The following is a 20,991-nucleotide window of genomic DNA, read 5'->3' on the forward strand; positions in this document are numbered from 1 at the left end:
CTCTACCTGCGCAAGAGTCACATTCCGCGTTCGCCTTCACAATTGGTCGACAGGCCGACGAAACCTTCGATATCCGTTCTCACTATATAAAATTAGAAAGTGTTTGTGGCGGTTAAACGTTTCTTCAGCATGTGGGCTTATTGAGGTATGTTTGTGTTTTTAATTATTACTCTTAAGAACCAAAGGTGTATAAGTTGAGGAAAAATTTTCAGCCTTGGTGAGGTTTTTGTTATCGTCCGACTGGCTCTAAAGCTAGTTTACGATCTAACTGTGCCTTTTTGTATTTGATATCTGCGAAGCGAAATTCTATGTATGTATTATATGTGCTTTAGTACCTATTAAGTTTGTGTCGACCCAACAGGATTAATTAAAAAGTGTACTTATGTAAATAATATACTTTACACGTGATTAGTGATTGTTAATACTCGAAATAGTTTTTATAGTAACATTTTTGTCCGATGAGTAAGGTTAATATCGAGAACAAACCTCAATGCTGCAGGTAGGTACTCTACTTCAATAGACTTAATGCTTGACTTGACGTCATTGAGCTACCGTAGTAGTTATGTGTTAAGACTAATCGAGATATCTATTCTACACTCATTATTAACGTCATTGCTCCAGAAATATTTTGTTTCCAAGAAGTGTAATGTACTGTGATATTTCCTGTCATTAAGAGTAATGAAAATAATTAGTTCCTACGGTAAAATAGGCATAGATACAAGAAAAAAAAAATAACATGGGAGGTAAATATAAAAATGACTATAATCGGTAACGATTATAGTTTTTATACAGCTTAAGCTAATTTTCCATCAAATATGTATCAAATTAAATAACCACGCATGAAGTTAAAAAGAAAAAAGTAAAGGCTCTTCTATGGGGTCAATGACGCGAAGTGGCCGAGTTGACCATGTAGGTAGTATAACTTGTTGAATAAAAGGAAATATGCAATTCTCTTTTGGTATATGTATTGTATTGTTGTATATCCCAGGATATCTATAGCAATCCTATAAGAAATTTTGTGCTTACTCAGTAGTCCATCATGCTCATAGATATTCAATTTTGTATTTTTCTTCAAGATTAACTGGTTATAATCTAGAATAGTCATTGTAAGGAAATCTGCACGTTGGTTGATGAAGTTCACTAGTTTATTGGTATAAAAGATGTATCATGTCTCAACATATCAGCATAGTATCAGATGTCTTAAAGTAAAATATACCTGATACTAGTATATAGTACCTATTCACTCAAATCATACACATAGAGTGTATAATTTTCCTTTTTGTATAATTATTCTCATTTGTTATCAGAATCATATAGGTGCCTACCTCTATATTATCGCAGAACATATTTTACACTTAGCTGACAACAATGCAAATCCTTAATAATCTTCAATGAAATCTGAATGATTCAGAATCAAAAAATCAGAAGAAATCATTATAATTATGAATCCTTTCAAACATTTGTTTATACCTACATAGGTAGGTGCATTGCAAACGTGCAGTCTGGTCACCTGCAGTCTGAGATGGGGACTATTCGGCCAAAATCAGACATATTCCATTTTAGTCCTATTCAAATTCTTTGGGCTGAAATAGGACCTTTACAAAGCGGCCAGTTTATCGCCCGTCTGTCTATTTCTCTGTTGCAAATATTTACGTTTGATTTACAAAAGCTGTTCTTTCGTAATGGGATTTCATTATGACTTTGTTTAACTAACACAGCCAATTGCTTCTAGTCATTGATTGATTAAGATCGCTTTGAGGTGCCTACTATAAAATTGTCACTGACTCAACAATTCGAGTCTTCTCTCGAATTCAAACAAAAAATTTTTGTTTAATTTCAATCTCCAGCACTAACAGTGTGAGTTCGACGAGTTTGTTTTTGTATGTCTATGGCATCAAACCTCCCATACGAAGTATACATATATTTTTTAGGTTTATGTTTTCGCAATCTGGTAGTAGTAGTAGTAGTAGCTGTCCTTTAATAATGTACCTAAGGCTTAGCTGTATCTAAATTAATAAATGGTTCTTCTATTAGTTCCATAAAGACCCTCCATAAGTAAGTACTTTTCTTTAATATCTATGTACAGACATAGTCCACTTACAGTTTTATTGTATGTAGTATATATTGAAAGTAGATTGTTTTCCACGGTAGAAAGTCATCAATTCTTTTTATTTTATCTATGATCAATTCCAACTCTTATTTAACTGTCTAAATAACTCATGACAATTATATAATTCCTTTCGATCCTTGTCTAACACTCTACTATGCTACCTTTTATATTTCATCCAAGTAGGTTTATTTAATCAGTAGGTATTACATAAATATAAAACAGTAAAATATATTTTACAAATGACTACAATATTTCTAACCTCACACACAGTCGAATCGAGTAACATTCGATTTTAAGCGTTACTCGTCTGAGGGATACCTTTCTCTCCTGTCGGCCCTTCAGACTTGAGTGATATACAGTTTTGTCCTTTTGCGGGCGCTTTTATCGTCCAAAACAGAGACTACGGGTAGAGAAAAATCCTCCTTTTCCCAGTAGTCTTACCTAGTATTATCTCTAGTTGGGGTATTGGGAAATTTCTTCCCAATAGACTTACCAGCATAACCATTGGGAAAGTGGAGATTGATAATAGGTTTTTTCTAGCACGCACTCTTATGTGATACGATGTATGCGAAGATGATAAACGATTTGCGAATCTTCAGCCTGTGAGCGCATAATATTTTTAATTATAAACTATAGGTACACTTATTTTTTTAGAATCATTATTTTATTAGATCTTTGAAATCGTCATACTTATATCCCCGTGTAGGTATACATGAGACAATGTTCAATACGTGTCTTTTGTGAATGAGCACTGGACACGAAAAATTTAAAATTTAACTATTGAATACGGTACAAAATATTTCACGAAATGTAATAAATAACATAAATTTATACGAAAGTATTAGCGTAAAGCGATTTATTTATTTTCAATTGCGTAAAAACATTACCTGCTTTTACCATCTGTACGTTTTCATACGAATTAATAAAACGGTTCACATTTCCAATACAATTTGGATGAGGTTGAAAACAATTTTATTTAAATCTTCGTGGAAATTCGCTGTTCGGACAGGTGCACATGAAAGATGAATAAACACTGTATGTGATGGAGCTGGGCGTAATATCCGGGACAGGACAGTGTGCCGATCACATCCGGAGGCCCGGAGCTCCGGAGTTTTCCGGCTTGATGCCTTATGAGTTTACTACCGGTGACTATAGTGTATAAAAAGTCAAAATTCATTTATAATATCACTAATGCGGTTAACGATGAATTTGGATTGATATGGTAACTTTTCTAATTTGTATTTTTTTGCAAAGCTATTCCACGTACACATATCTTTAAGCATTTCATATAGTAGATAGAATCTTGAAGACGCATGAAATTAGCCCTGTAAAAGTCGTGTGACATGTTATTATTATCGGTCATTGCTTTTTACAAACATTTTGGCTGACAGTGGCTGATAAATACCTAACTATATAACCTTGGCCGGAACACGCTAAAGGTTTTACAGCGGTTATATTGTTTATGTACTTTTACTTCCGTTTTCATTTACTGTTTTATGTGTCTACTTCTTTTTTTTCTGTTAAATAAATTGTTTAATACATTTTTGCTGTGTCTACATTAAAACTCAATCTAAAGGATGAATCATATCTACAGCTATCTGTCCATAGGTAATAAATATTTGGAATGGTCTTCGTACCATATTCGATATACCTAAGGTAAAAGTGTGGCAAGGAAAGCCACGGTAGACATAACAGTCAACTGTGCCTTCGTATCGGTGTCGATTGGGACAGTTAGATGTTGATTCTTATTTACTAAGGAGTAGATGTATAGGAACCTCGACGTTGCAGTCATAGAGGATCGTCTTGCATACCAATGAGTCAAAACAATGTGTGTTTGTCATACGAGCTGGTGCTTTCCTTAAAGATCTCTCGCCACAAGGTTGGCAGGATGATTGCTGGGGGTTTCTAAATAAATTTTCAGCTGATATTAAATAAATAATAAATAAATAAATATATTAGGACAAATCACACAGATTGAGCTAGCCCCAAAGTAAGTTCGAGACTTGTGTTATGGGATACTAATTCAACGATACTATATTTTAACAATACTATATATATATATATATATATATATATATATAGATAAACATCCAAGACCCGGGCCAATCAGGAAATGATCATTTTCCATCATGACCGAACCTGGGACCTCTCGGTTCAGTGGTAAGAATCTTACCACTGCGCCACCGAGGTCGTCATATATATATTCTTATTTAAGTATGCTCCCATCGAACGATTCAAGCCAATTGACTGTTATTGTCTGCAATATAATAATAATCATCTCAACATAGAAATGACTCACAGCACAAAATCGCTGAAAACAGGTTTTTGTGAGGCGTTACGACAACTAGTGGGGCAAGGCGGCCGGACGACTTCATAAGTACTTACTATATATAAGTTACGATGGGATTGATGTTTGTAAAAATTTTCACTATGTGGTTTTTTGTTTGTAAAAACAAATGATAAAAGCACATATATAATTTAACTCCTTACCAAAAATTGTTCGGCCACGCGATCGAAATCGCGGGCATCAGCTAGTCCACAATGTAAGGTAAAATGGCGGACTTAACCCATGAATGGAATTTACATAAATACAATTGCGTATACATAAAGGTACTCACCCACATGATAAAACTATTAATTAAAAATAAATATGAAATAATATGTAGGTAAGTGCCTAAAAAAAGATTACTCAGATATTAGACTTTACAACTTGATTGTATGTTTTGATTAGGTGATTATATTTTTGATTTGAAATGAAAGTCATTAGGTATTGAATGTAAGAAGTTAGAGTTTGTTAGAATCGCTAATCATCTTGAATCCTGAAGATGCAAGATTTCAAATTTACCCACACCTGAAGTTACAGTGACAAAAGAAGAGATCAAAGAGATTTAGAAAAACTATAAATAATTTCGAGAAAGTACTTACGGTACCTACGGCTATGTTCTTGTGTTGCGGTTGCGGCACAATAAGAAATAAATTATCAGAATTTTCGCTATGTATGTTTTATATTATTCCTATTACCACCCGTTAAGTATTCAAATACAGACTGATAACTTTACTAAAACATGACTCGGATATTCAAAAAACAATGTAACGATATGAAAGACTGGTATTTCTTCTTTCTATTCATTGAAATTAATAGTCTTTATTAATTATATTTGGAAAGAGACAAGCTGAAATATATAGCTAAATATATTTAATTATATTTGGAAAGAGACAAGCTGAAATTGCTATACGCCTATTATTGTAATAAACAGTGTTTAAATAAGTATGTAGTCACTCGAAACTACGGAGCCACCTGTTCTTGACCTTGAAGTTAATAGCTTTTTCGACATTTCAATACTTGTATGGAGGAATCATAACATATATAAGATTCGAATCTTGTATACGTATAGCTGCAGAATTATTTGTGCCGCATTGCAATGAATTTGGGTAGGTTGTTTTTGTTGTGATGTACGTACATAGGTCACAGATCTTATTATTTTCTGAAATCGCAAAATACACATAAATTTAAAAGAGTCACCATCGCCTCCCGGTACTGGCAAATGTTTGTTCTTCCTATTTAAGTATTTCATTATACCTAATATGTGTGTAGTGTAGTACCCACTCGTATACCTAAATGATCACCTACATAAATACCTAAAATTTATCTCGGGAGATTTGCCTCTAATACCTAATGCCATCAAAAACATGTTGTAAAAAACCCAAGTCCGTAGCTCAGTTTTTCTACCGTAAAAAGTGGTGAGATCCATGTTACCAAGTCGATTAATTTATTTAGTCCCTACTTAAGGGACCTTCTGTCTTAAGTTATTACGCAAGTTATTATCATATCAATATTAAAAATCTTTCAGGTTTTAAATAAATCTAGTTTCTCACCAAAGATACACAAGTTAAAATTCTTTTACTACTAGTTCAAATTGAATGAAATTTGAAATTTACAGTGTTTATAAAATACCTGCTATACTGAAAATCGAAGTCATTGGGGTTCGAAATTTGCCTGAATTGCTTCGAGAAAAGGATGGTACGGCCTTTTTTATGCTCGACTTGCGGGGCACTGCCGGGCCCCCAGATACATAAATTACAATTCTACAACTACAGCTTCTTTACTTGTAAGTAGGTGACAATGACAAGTTCCTATATAGGTACCTATGTTAATTTAATAATAGAATTGATGTTTACAAAATTTACAAATAGGTACCAGTTATGTACATTATAAACACAAATAAAATATTAATCAGGCAGTCGATAGAAAACGGATAGTGGTTAAGACTAAGACGTGCGCTACAGCCTCGATCTCAAGGTGACTAAGCATTAGATCATTGCGCAAGAGTCGCACGCGTCTCATCACGTTCGGGACAATATCCATGTGATTTGTAATGCGTAGCATTTTATTTACTATCTATTTTATTGGAATTTCTGAGCGTTTGATAAATAAATACACGCGCGTACTTACCATTGTAATAGTCGGCTTGATTAACGTTTTGTTTGCCGAATACGGTCCAGTAGTATTAACTTGTTGAACTTTTAAGTATTTACTAAATTTGGATGAGTTCAAATCGAGTAAACCGACATTGTGTAATACCCCATAGGGCTTAAATTACTTTTTTCAATTTATTCAATTTAGTTATATACTATATCCGTGTACCAAATTTCATAATAATCCGCCAATGATTTTGCGTTTAAAAGTAACAAACACACATAAATCCTCACAAACTTTCGTATTTGGAATATTAGTAGAATTATCAAATTAAATTTAACGTCGAAGTGGGTTTATTAATAAAAATATAAAAAGGTTACTCTACGCAAAAGTTAAAATAATGTTAAGATATAACGAGACAAATCACACAGACCGAGTAAACAGCTACAATTGATTCAACCATACAACAACAAATATAAACAAAATACTCAAAGCCCATCTGAACAACATCCAAAATATTATTTTTCATCATGATCTAACAGGAGATCGAAACGGGTACTTCCACTGAGACAATCAGCCATGAACACTAGGCCATATAGGTCGATAAGTACTTACATACTACATAAGGATATATTCCAACATAGCCACTGGAACCATCGACGGTTAAGAAGGCCAACCGGACCAATCGGAGTACCTTAAGGTTATTCAAGTATGTTACACGTCATGTTGTTATGATGAATTCAGTTGCTGCAAAAAGACCTTTGCAGCAACTGAATTCATCATAACAACATGATGTGACACTGTGATGTCACAATTCACACATAGTGAAAGAAAGAAAATGGGGTAGTAAAATAGGGTAACTATATGTTTATTGGTAATTAGATGGCATGCTTGCAGAGTTTATAGGAACTGTTAATTTACTTATTTAACCCATAAAAAATGGTATCTCTGGATGGAGTCACTGAATAGTTTGGGTAAAAGAACACAAAAGTTTTACGGTCACTTCCAACAGTGGACAGTTATTGATCGTATTTAATGTGTATTCGGAATCGAGGAAACAAACAAGCACACAGTTAATCACAAGCTTAAATAATATTTGTGCAAAAATGCTTCGCTGTAAATAATAAATATCCAACCAAAATATAAAATACATCCGTATAAACATTCAGCCTTACAAGTTTAATATTAAAGCAGCGTACTGTGTTCGAGTATGTTAGCGGTGGTTGCCCAGCAACCAAGCTTTTAAGTCCTGTACAATAGTTGTGTCCAGCTTAGGTACACCATGAGTGCATTGAAAATACTGCAGGATCTGTTTCCTCCTCAAACGTGTGATGCCAGATAATGTGTTGGTGTGCTGGTAAGATATTTATATACGCTATCTTGAAACTAAATAGATCCAATATGAAATGACAAAGTCTTATATTGTGTCAGGTGTTCCTTATTATTTGGTGTAATATTACCCTTTCTTATGGATCACAATTGAATTTCTAACATTAAGACATAAAGTCATGTGATTATTGTTTTTGATATTCTTTATCCTATTACCTACATAATAAATGTTCGTATCGCGTAGATAAATTCATAATAATAGTGTGAATAATTTTAAATAAATTAAATACTTTATTTACGACAACTATAAGTAGGTAAGTACACTAATTCAAACCTGTATTCATAGTCTTACTTCAAATATTTGAAGTACTTAATGTCTATTTTACAATATTTTGTATCACTATATGAGGAATATGTAATGTTAAGAGATGACTAATCAAGCTGCTCGCGCTTTTAATTAGGTGTTATTAAAATATTATTAATATCATTTACTTATTTACTTTTTCCGACTATTTTTGGTGTTAAAAGTAAAGTAAGTTATAATTCGCAATTAAATCTGTTTATGTGATAGTGAAAAAAATCATGTTAATAACGTGAGTTAATATTAAATAAAAATTTGACTTTATTGAAATAAACATATTTCTTTTTGCTCTATCTGCTATATGGTATCGGAAAAAGGACATCAATTGGTTCGACCATTGAGATAAAATAGTCAATTACGTTTTTTTATGTAGGAACTTGCGATACTTGCGGGGCAAGAATTAGTTGAAATTGAATATTTTCATCGAGAATAAAAGATCACGGTGCCTAGTGGATTGTTCAAAGGCTTCTAAAAACGTTTATTCACAACCTGTTTCACATCTAAATTGAAGTTGAAAATATCTGAAAGGTACAACGATCAAATTAAACCTGTGCTTTGCACAAAACAAATTATTTCTATTAATTGGTGCACATTGAATAACACAGCTGAAAAGTGGAATCACTAGCGAGAAATGCCAGATAATGTAGGGGTATAATAAGTCGCGCTTTCCTCGTGGAAATCCTGGTTCGTCTTCGGCAGCCAGATTACCGAGATCTCTCCCCGCTAACGAATTCATTACTAGCAGCGGCATTGGCAATATCAGACCTTCTGAATACTAAGATCTAGGTAATGTGGACAGGGTAAAATACAAGTTTCCAGCTCTTAGTTTCAGTCACGTTTTTAATTTCATGTAATACTTTTATCTAAATGCTCTAAAATAACATATTTGTTCATTTTATATGAATGCCAGTATGATTCAACTTCTGTTGCATATCTCTCGTAAAAATCACGTAAAACATAGTTAAGTAGTTCATTGCGAATGTCCCTTTGAGCTGCACAATTGTATACAAAATATGAAGTATAAGTTTCATTAACGTACCGACGCGCTTTAATCGTTTGAAATTAATTTACTGTTTCCCAGAATTCAATCCTTTGACGTGCAAGCTGATTGCCCCGTGAACATGAGAGTCCAGCAGTGACTAGTTTGCAAATACCAGTGCAGCTAACATGCTCAGATTACTTTGTATAACTTTTCAACGCACCTATAGAAATTAAAATGTGAGTTATTTGCAATTTACATCCGTGTTTCCATCTCACAGCGCACAAGCGAGTATTATTAAGTATCTAAGTACCTTTATTGACTATTTTTCACACACGTTTGGAAACGTGTATCTATGGTTAGGGCCATAGGTTAGGGCCGTTGGGACCTGCTGATTATGAACTTTTTAGTGTTATGAAAAAATATTGGTCGAGGTTTCGGGAGCGTTTTGAATACGCTTCCGTGGGACAACTATCGGCGGGCAGTTTACAAATACAAATCTCCGAGTATGTGAAATGAAAAAGTAATAAAGGGCCCCGTGAGACAAACATTTTGCAATAAAATGTTGTCTATTTTCATCTCAATACCGTGTACTCAGAAACATGATAAGATAGATATAAGATGCTCCTGTCGATTCCTCTCTGTGGGATAATCCCTTCTCGGGCGGTCTAAGCAGGCTGTACCTTATCTCAAAGGCTATGCAGAACTATGCTTTGACCTAGTCCAAATTCAGTTTAAAAGTGTATAAAGTACTTAGATATTTCTTAGTCAAATATTGTGCTAAATGGTATGGTAGTAGGTTAATTAATATTTTATTATACCATATAATCAGATAAAAGCAAAAGAAACGTTGTGATTACAGTCGTAAGGTCGATAATTTGGAAATCGCTTGTTCTTTTTAGTGCCGGTATGCGCCATGTGTTACTATGACTCATCCTGTTTACTATGCAGAGAAAGTTTACTAACCTCAACCGATTTATAAGGGCTAAGTATTGTAGTCTTTTAGGCTTGTATAGTGTAGTTTGTAAGGTGATTCTTTATGTTATAGATAACGCCTTTTTGTCTTTCGCAAGAGCCTTCAAGCACATGTCACTACAAGTAGACAAGTTATTGTAGAGGAATTGGTAAACTGGTTTTGTAATAAAAAACTTCATCAGGCACGTTTTTGTCAGTAGTATACTCATATTAACATTGAGACTCTCACTCACTCATATAATTTATCAATGTTGTTCAATGCTGTACTTGTATATGTTTGGAAATTTCGTTACGATTTGAACTGAGTAATTAATTGTTATGGACTAGCTGATGCCCGCGATTTCGTTCGCGTGGCCGAATAATTTTTGATAAGGTGTCAAAATTATAAGAGAAATTTAACTGTACAGACAAAGCGTAACGATACCTATCAAGAAGATGCTCATACGACTCAAATATATATTTCCTATAAATTAACTGGATCACTGTGATTTCTCTTCAGGTGTTTTAAATCTTCAATTTTTATACATCAACTGGAAATGCTCATCAGGCTGAACAATTATGTTAAGGCGTAATTTCAATATTTCCTCATTATTGTTCTCCATTCAGCTGTTTTCCAAATTATTTATACCATATATTATGCCTAGGCTTAATAGCTATATAACAAAAAAAGTTTTATTCAAATCCGTCTAGTAGTTTGGAAGAAGACATGCAGACATGTAAATATATTCAATGTACAGGATTTTTTTCCTACTGTTTCATTATGTACTAATTGATGTATCACTATTTAGGGTCTTCCCATGAAATTAGTAGGTACTCCGTCAGTACTTACTAAATCCTTCAAATATGGTTGACAAACTTGTTTCGCCCCACTGCAGGGCAAAGTTCTTTTCTATCCAACTTGAAATTTAAACATTGCCTCTTAAAACAAAATAGAACATCAGTCGACTAGCTTTCTAAATTTCACAGGAAAAGAAAGGGAAGGATCAGGAGAAAGGAAACGACTGCCACGTTTCCTATTTCTGAGAAATTGTTGTATATAAGAAAGAACGCCTTAACAAGTTCAATGCAATCTGACCATGCGTGTTTCCGTTCTAATGCAATTCATGTAAAAAAGATTTTTACATCTCTCATAAATATGAGATGTCATGATAGTATGTCCTTATTACCCACAAATGGGGCTGGTAGGTGACCAATAAGCGCTCTAGGGTAATAATGTAGCTAGAAAAGCCTTAGGGCGGTAAGTAATTTAAAAAAAAAACACTTCACTGTTTCAAAAAGTTCGCGTATATCTAATCATCATGCTGGGAATAGACATCAAACATTCAGCCCAATGAACAAAGAGATCGCTTCGCCATTCAGCTTTGTCTTCGTATGAGTATAATAGTCATGAATTTTAAATATCGAACGGCAAAGCTCAATTTAGTTCGTGAAAAAAAATGTTCTTTACTTGGTTCTTTTCGACCTCGCTGTGCTCGTGTGCCTAAATATGTTGGGCTGCAATTATAGGGCATATTACGCAAAGCTCGGCGCAGATGCCGCTACTGGTACACAGTTAGGATTAACAAAATATTGCCAATGGCAAAAAGCGCCAATTTTCAATATTTTTGAAGATTTACGACTAAAATACTTACCTTCTTCGCGATCGTGATGCGAGTTTAAAAGAAAAAAAGAAGGATTTACAAGACGAATTAGCTAAATAATTTAAGTCCATAAAACACAATACCTTTATCATAAGTTATTGAATACATTGCACTACTTATTTGTTTGTGGGATTTGGTTATGTAAGTATATTATTTTCGACCACCACTTCTTCAACATTATCAATTAACCACTTACACCTAAAAAATATTCAAATCAAAAATACTAGTTGTTCGCCGTGAACGTAGACCTCGAGAATACATTTGTTTACATATAAGATATAATTTCCAATATGTCAAAACACCTTTTTCAAAGATACAAGTCTTTTGGCTTCAAATGGCGGCAGCGCGTGCTGTGTTCAACAATATATAGTATTTTTTAATTCTACGATATTTCAGAATCTATTCATCCAATTTATGTGCTGTGAAGGACAAAATTATTTATCTTCATGAAAATATCTTGATGACAAAATAAATTTTAATAATAAGGATTAATGCTTGTGATTTGTCCTAATATATTTATATTTATTTATTTATTGTGTAGTAATAATTGTCAAAATGCACCTTTTAATTTACATTACCTTTTTACATATAAAATGCCATATAGTTACTTAATTATAAAAGATAGATAGCGGACTTTTTTATGGATCTACTAAAAACCTATATTGTCGTAGTACATTATATGCATGTACATACAGTAACAGTAGGGCCAGCGCACGCACGTTAAGATTTTCGGTAGCGTTTTTTTTCGGATTATTTTACAAAGGTACTGTAAAATAAATGTTTTCATCAACTTAGCAAAAGGCGGCAATCCTTAGTTTACCAACCATACAGTACTGCACTCTGGCGGGATAAATGCGCAGTAATACTCACTATTGATGCCTTACAGCTCTGGGCTACTAATCTACTATTATTTCAGGTGGACCATGTGTCGACTATTGCCTTTCCTAGCGATGGCTACCATGGCCTCCGCGCAACTCACTCTGGACGGAGTGAAGTGCGGCCAATTGCAGTGCCAGTTCAATGAGTACTGCTCGCGGGACACCAATCGCTGCGCGCCCTGCGACGTGGTCTGCAACAAGAGTCATCACAACTATGACGCCGGACTTTGCGTCCAGGATTGCCAGAGTGAGTAAGCTTCAGCATACAGATTTATACGCAATCGAATAGAAATAGAATGTAAGATATGATCGTGTAAATAAAAGGATTGCATTGAAATAATTTTATTTCCACAAAACAGAAGAATAATATCGAAAGAGAGAGAATGAAAATACAAGTGACAGACATTTCAATTAAAATAGTAATAATAAGATTGTCTGTGTGAACGATTTCATCAAAATTGGTGGAATAAACATCGATTGCATGGGAATCGGGCCCCTGCTCCTATTGCATTACTACGATAGGGACCGTATAGAAAATTGATTTCTTTCGACACTTTTTCTCAGCATTGGTCGTGTCTTAAATGATAGTAAGTAGTTGAGGACATCGGCTGCTGTTGGCGAAGGACTAAAAAAAACGTCAATTAAAAATACTTTAAACAGATCATATACCTATAAGTAATAATATGTAGGAAAAATCAAAACGAAATTGGCATAGGTACACTGTTTTGTATAAAATTACTTATTGGCCTATAAATTATAATTTCTAGTTTTCATCATTTCCCATGTCTCTTACCTTTAAAATCTCTGATTAATAATCACGATACACTTTTACAAGAGAGACAAAGTAATGCATCAAAAGATAAGCATCCGTCAACATGCCGTGTGTTTACATACAACAGTCATTCTTTATGACTGTTTGTTCAACAAGATCCGGTAATAATATCGCCTTGTACATCCCCAAAAATATTATCTTATTGTTCCTGTGATGATTTGGATTAATTCACTTTTGCTTGCGGCTTTGTCCGCGTTAATTTATTTTCTTAAAATTAATGAAATTTGAGTCATTATTTTATCATACCATATTCAAATTGGTATTTTTTCTCATCTTTAGTTCAATTTTCAATTTCTTGCTACATGCCTCGTACTGCAATTTGTCCAATCCCGTTTCTTGCAATGTACCTGTCAAAATAGTACCTGTGATAGGTCACAGGTACTATTTTGACCAATTATTTACCGCAATGAAAAGTCCATGGATTATGGACTAATTCCATGGAAAAATCAGCAATGTATATATGTAATGGCGGCAATATATTTTATTGAATGCTCCACACTGTCGCACAAATAAAAGAATTCACACATAATGCGCGATGTTTACGCATTCGCGTCGGCATCTGAGTTCGACGGTAGTGTGGAGCTGGCAGATAACACAATCAAGGCAATTTAGTTTAGCATAGCGCCATCTGTGATTATTTTGAGGTAACTCAAACAACCAACTTGTAACCCCTTTTTGGGTTCCGTAGCCAAAAGCCAAAAACGGAATGTCCGTCCTTATGTCACAGTCACTTTTTCCGAAACTAGAACATGTTGAAACTTGATAATTTGATGTATTCTGTGAACAGCATTAAGATTTTACACAAAAATAGAAAAAAAAAATACAATTTTGGGGTCCCCATACTTATTAAACCCATGTGGGATATCTACGGATAAGTCTTCAAAAATGATATTGAGGTTTCTAATATATATTATTTTCTAAACTGAATAGGTTGCACGAGAGACATTTCCAAAATAGTAAAATGTGTTCCCTTCAATCAAAGCAAAAAGTTCTTGTTGATCGATTTTTATAGTATAAAAATACACAAAAATCGCTCGACAAGAACTTTTATGTTATGTTTGCTGCTACGGAACTCTTCATGGGCGAGTCCGACTCGCACTGGGCCTCTTTTTTATCCCTATAGGGATGGAATTGTCAAAGTCCTTTGAAAGCATTATTCTCTTTGACCAACCAGTATAATCGGTAATAAAACCACATAATTCAGCACAAGACGACATGTAGGTATATTATTTTAATGATAATGACATATATTTTTTTGCTGACTGTTTTCGTGCAGGATTACAAACAAGGTTTATATAACAAATAAAACCTACAATGTAACTTCAAAAATGACGAAGATTCATACAAATTTAATAGGGGGTCCTATTTAAGTCACTTAGGGGTGAATTTCTGAGTTAAAAACTATCCTATATTGTGTTCCGTAGCTTTCTTAACCTTAAACTGAAAATACCATCAAAATCGGATAAGCCGTTCCGGAGCCTGAACAAACAGACAGACAGATAAACACTTCAATTTTATTTATTAGTAAGTATTTAGTATTTACTTATTTGTCTGACGTGCCATACGCGTTATTTTATTGTGTTATATAGTGATACCGTGACATGACCAATTATTGATTCAATTACGCAAGTCTTAAAATAGATTATCTTTTGTTTCTCTGATGACTGCCATGGTACAGACCGACCTACAGACTTATATATCAACCGCACCGCTTCACAAACCAGTCTGCAGGCAAGTAGTGTTGTTCTCTCGCTCTATCTTAACACCAACCGAAGAATGCGTAGGTTTCCAGGTCAAAAATCCCCTTATCTACAGAGCTGGATTTGCTCTAAGGCAAAACAGGAAACTGCATGCTTCGCATCGATTAGGACCCTCAGCCGTGCAAACAATTAGAAATGTCATATTTTAAAACTTACACAAGAGCAAAAGTTGCTAAATTCGAGCGACACTAGTTATTTAGTTTTATCTGTATGGTGTATTAATAGAATTCGTTTCTTTAGTATCAGTATTCAGTGTGTATACTTTTATGAATTTAGATTTAATCAATCACCCAAATTCAAAGTTTTTGCTGTGAGATGTTACTTCTCGCATCCCTTTAAAGACCTTAAGTATTACCTAAAGTATTACCTAAAATCGATTAGACTTTCTGGGATTACTTGTAGTATAGTATAGATCTTATTTCTTTGTTTGTTTATCCATATATGGAATCCAGAAAGGCAAAGGGATTTAACCATAGATCAACAAAAAATAAAAAATCATAGAGGCACACAAACAAATAAATCATTATTGGCTATTTTTTTATATCGGCGACTAGGAGGAGCTCAGGTATTGCGGCTGAGGCTCTATTGACCTAATATACCTATTCAGTAATTACACTATCTCTTTCACCCTTCAAATCGAAATAGCAACTAGTGACTAGTACCTACTGCCGTACAGTTTTATGTAGAAATGTAAACAAGTAGCGTACTTCTTGGTCTAGACAATCTCGTCGTCTCACTTGATTACAGCTACCACAGTATTAATTAATTTTGTTAAAGGTATCGATATTCGATATTCAGTCGAACTAGGGTGGCGGCAGATAATAAGTTTTATGCAATATTTCAAACACAGGCATTGACCTTGCATTGTAATCTTCCTTACCCGCAGCAGGTTCTCGACTTATTAGTTAACTGTCTGTTCACAAATAAACTAAAACCCTAATGATTACTATTATCTAATATTAATTACGGTCGGATTAAGGTGATTTTAGGGCGCAGCCGCTAGTAATATTATAAAGAGAAAAGATTACATTTTACTTTGATTATTTTTTGGAGGGATTTACGCGGACGAGGCCACGGCCAAAAGTTTGTTATTAATAAATTAGCCCTTAGATTGTATTTGGTGATTTCAATACATGTATAAGTTAGTAATTCGGAGGGACGACGCGGGGTCAAGATTCAGCCTGACGGAATTAAAACTGTTACATTTCTTTACACTCGTTTTTTTGTAGAATCTAAATATTCCTATGAAACAAATTATTTTGTATATGAGTTTAACGTATTTTATATACGAGTATGTAGATCCTTGGAGGCGTTTAGATACAAAAATGTGATACATAGGTAGTGAATTTTAGATGAAGTATATTAAAACTATCATAGCATATTACGTAATATGTACGGGCCCGTGTAAAAAATAATCTTATCCGCGCAAAATAAAAAATATGTGTCTAAGATTTATGTGTATTATATATACATATATGTATTATATATAAATATGTGTTATATATAAATATGTGTTATATATAAATATGTGTTATATATAAATATGTGTATTTTACGACCGGCCGTCTGCCCTATTCGGGAATGATATTGTTACCTACCAGCTGTCAGAGCTTTTCTTATCCCTTAATCGCCTCGTACGACATCCACGGTAGGTACATGACGTGGCCTGGAAACGACACGTCACATAGCAATAATATTCGCAAGTACCTTTATTCTTTGATATAGTGAAAGATGAACCAAGAAGAACACAAGTTGCTACTATAATTCCTAACTTCGTAGACTGAGTATAGATTAGAGAAAAATGTTATGAATTGTGAGAGACTGTGATACCGTCAGGTGGACGTGGCTCACGATAAGCCATGATACGCCATAATAAACATTATCTTCGTGGATTAGAGGCTACAACAGAATGGATGCGGAGGTCACCTGGCACTAGCTAACAATACCCATGGTTGATATGGTCTGTTGACTCCGACAGGTACAAAACGCACTCATGCATGCACTTAGTACAGTGTAAGTATACACACACACGCAAGTGGCACACGCAAAGCATACTAATCTTTGTTTGAGCCGTGGCTCGCCACATAATGATATTCTGATTACTATGATGCGTGTAATATACAGTCATTATGTGGAGGTAATACGAAACAAATTTTAACAGGTTGATATGCTGTTAACTGTACTAATACATTTAAATGTGTGTAAACATAAATCAAATGATCTAGGCTCACGGGCCTCAACAACGAGTCGATTGCTCATGGATCAGAATGATACTGTAAGGGGTAGCCTATTTAGCAGAGACCAAAAATATAGGAATTTCTTCTTTGACGAATGTAAGCGGTTGGTTGTAGTCCATTATTTATTATTCATTATTTATTTATTATTTTTTCAGATTACCTCATGGACTTGCGATATCTTCACAATGGAGGGGCCGACTCATGTAAGCATAACTATTTTTGATTTGCTACACTACAGTACACAAACTATACATGAAATAATGATGTACCTATCTGTTTTTGTTTATTGATCTCGGGTATCTAATCTTTCTCTAAGTCTCAGTGTCTTTGATTCAAATTGCCTATAGGCATCTGACACAAACACCGACATATCTAGCGACATTATCTATTTTCTTATTGAGTGAGTTATTACAAATACTTTTGTTCGATTTTATTCAAGCCTGAAGTGATTCTACGACTAGAACTTGTCATAATTATCTCTTAAGTATAATGATTGTATACCATAGATAGGTATTATTATTTCTTTTTTTTATCGATTTCGTTACAAAGAAGACAAGCAACTGTACTTTCAGGAGGCTATTGGTTTGTTGGTGTTTTGTCAACTTTGACGTTAACTTTAATCTTTATGCCGCCATAGAATTTACTGACGAATTCCTATAGTAATGGCCAGGATCTACAATGGACAGAGATGGGTGGAATAAAAAGCGAGACAGCTTTGCCCAGCAGTGGGGCAAACGACAAACTATAACGTCAAAGTTGACTAGAGTAACTCACCAGTATAATGCGACTATAAATTTGATGTGTTTTTTAATTGCATTTGCGAAAGTGATTCTGTTTAACGTTTGTGTATTTTTTTCTCATGTATGGAATTAGTAGGCACTCTGGAGTAATTCCATGTTCTGAAATTGTACCTCTGAAGGTCAGAGGCGGCGAGCTATTAGATAAAATAGAGAAAGCTTTGCGATTATGTGCGCATGTTAAAGTTAAGGTTAAACAACTACACTAATTATCTTTCCATAATTTCCGATTTTATCTCCCAAATTGAAGTGGTTACTTATTTATTAGCTCGTTTCTGAGGGAGAAAAGTAAAAAAAGATACAAATAAAAAAGATCGACTCGATTTTTTAAAATTTGTTATGATGACAGCCTAAGAAATCATATTTTTATTTTATCATACTAATAAAAACACCAATAGTAAATGCGAAAGTATGTGAGTATGTAGGTACCTATGCTTCACGCAAAAACGGTGATGTTTTTTAGGTAAAACTCGATTGGTAAAGTGATTCACGACTTCAAACAACTAAATATTAGCTTTATATATCCTGAAAAGATAAAGTTTTCTCACTAGAATATTATTTTGCTCTGCGAATTAGTTTTATGTATTTCCTACTAATATTATAAATGCGAAAGTTTGTGAGGATGGATGTGTGTATGTTTGTACTGTACTCTTTCACGCAAAATTCGCTGGACGGTTTGTTACGAAATTTGCTTTGAAATAAGCCTGAAATAACACATAGGCTACATTTATCACGAAATTCCCACAGGAGCGAAGCTCCGGGACGCAGCTAGTACTTAATATAATTTTACAAGCTTGTGGTCCTGTCCTAAAATAGAAGTCATTATCATATCGAATGTGTTATTGCTAACACTGGTCTCGGAATTTATTCAAGTCTAAAGACATGATATGAAATGTCAATTAACGACTACTTACCGCCATCTACACTAGTGAACTAAACTGTTGTACGAGGCCATTTGCGAACGGCTTTGGGAGCTGATTAAGTGACTGGTGCAACTCACCCTCGCCCCCGGATCTGGCTTATTATTTAATTTTTAAATTTTAAAATATACTTACTATCGGCGACGCGAAGGCAATCCCTGCGCTTCACATTCCCTGCGCAATATTAAATTGTTAATATTTTATACCTGGTTGGATAATGTCACACCTGAATAGTTAACTGCGAAATTTTGTAAATATTTCCTTTTTTTATTTATTTTATATTTATTACTTTTTATTCTTTTACATTTCGTAGAGACTATAGACTATTCTTACTTATGCCACATGAGTTTTACACCTACCAGTCTGACTCAAGTTACGCAGTTTTCATAGACCACCATTTTTATTTATGTTTCTCCTTTTAAAAATTCACGTCACTAAGTTCGATCCTTTGAGAGGCTTGCGTGTGTGGATATGGATCCAACACGTAGAGGCTCTTTGGAGAGTTTTTATGTTATGTTATTTTTTTTACTATTATCACAGGTTTTAAAACAATGTTTTTATAAGAATCATCCAGCTCCTTTGTTGTATGTAATTTGATATTACCGGTAGAATGACACAAACACCAATTTATATATCAAATTCGTAAAAACCTTACCAATAAATAAAACCTTACCAATAAAACACGTAAAAGCTTTAATATTGTAATGCATTAACATGTGAATAAGAGCTCGCAAAATATGTACGGATTTGATAAAATGAGGTAACTAAGTAGGTAGAATACTTTTTACCCTATAAATTTTCTGGGCAAGTGGGTTCAAGCTATATTTATAAACTTCATCAAAATCAAGGTTAACATTTTATGACGAATTCTCAGTGAAATTGCAAGGAGTGCAAAAGCAGGCGCAAGCAGCGCTCATCATCAGCGTGGTGGCCCTGGCGCTTCTGGTCGTCATTCTCATCATCATCTGCCGCGGACGCTACTCCTGGGCGTACCTCAAGAAGAAGTTCCAGCACACAAAGGTACTCTCAGAATACTTTCAGGAATGTGACAATTATGCAGACATAGGGCAAAAAGTTATTTTTTTTTCACGAGGGCTAAGTCGTGGGCAAAATGTAGAAATAATACTATGACTATGTGAGTGATCTCTCGCTCACATAGTGCCACTGAAGTGTACTTATACAATAATGATGAAGAACAGTCGATAGGGAAATCTTAAGGCGTCAACAACTAGCTGGAGGCGGGAAAGTTCGATAAAATCTTCTTCGTTTTGTCTTTGTACTGATTTTAGTATAATTACGAAAATTTTTACGAAATCAGTTTTGATTCTACTTCTAGATTCCAAAACCCTTTCGTCGAAATTCTGTTTTCCCGCCATATTTATTTTATAATGACCTTACAAAGGCATATGAGATTAAGTTCATACATTACCCCGGGTGATATGAGCTAGTAGCAATATTATTAGAATAGATTTCTTAATATAATGATACTTCGTTCTGGTAAATACGAAATATGGTGGAATTAACAATTTCATTTCGAAATAATAATATTTCAATGGAAAATATTATTATATATATGGCCTAGGGCTATTAAAATAATATATATTTGTACGGTTAATAGTCATTAATTTAAATATAATTTCATTTCATAACCGTAGTTCGCGGTATACCTAATTATTTTCTGTACAGATTTTTTCGGGAAAAGTAATTATGGAGAGTACTGAAAATTTCATTTGATACCTATATTTATTTAAAGCAA

The 20,991-nt window shown here is 34.1% G+C and overlaps 1 protein-coding gene across 1 annotated transcript in view; it reads left to right on the forward strand.

Annotated features, from left to right (window-relative positions):
- The window catches only part of grnd (grindelwald), a 27,946-nt gene continuing 6,955 nt past the window's right edge, over positions 1-20,991 (forward strand). Inside the window, exons 1-4 of the mRNA XM_053767971.1 lie at positions 1-145; positions 12,728-12,936; positions 17,674-17,721; positions 20,110-20,255. Coding sequence (XP_053623946.1) covers positions 12,735-12,936; positions 17,674-17,721; positions 20,110-20,255 — 396 coding nt within the window. The 5' untranslated portion in view covers positions 1-145; positions 12,728-12,734. The remainder of the gene's footprint in view (positions 146-12,727; positions 12,937-17,673; positions 17,722-20,109; positions 20,256-20,991) is intronic.

Source organism: Plodia interpunctella, chromosome Z (genome assembly GCF_027563975.2).
Source record: "Plodia interpunctella isolate USDA-ARS_2022_Savannah chromosome Z, ilPloInte3.2, whole genome shotgun sequence".
Taxonomy (NCBI): domain Eukaryota; kingdom Metazoa; phylum Arthropoda; class Insecta; order Lepidoptera; family Pyralidae; genus Plodia; species Plodia interpunctella.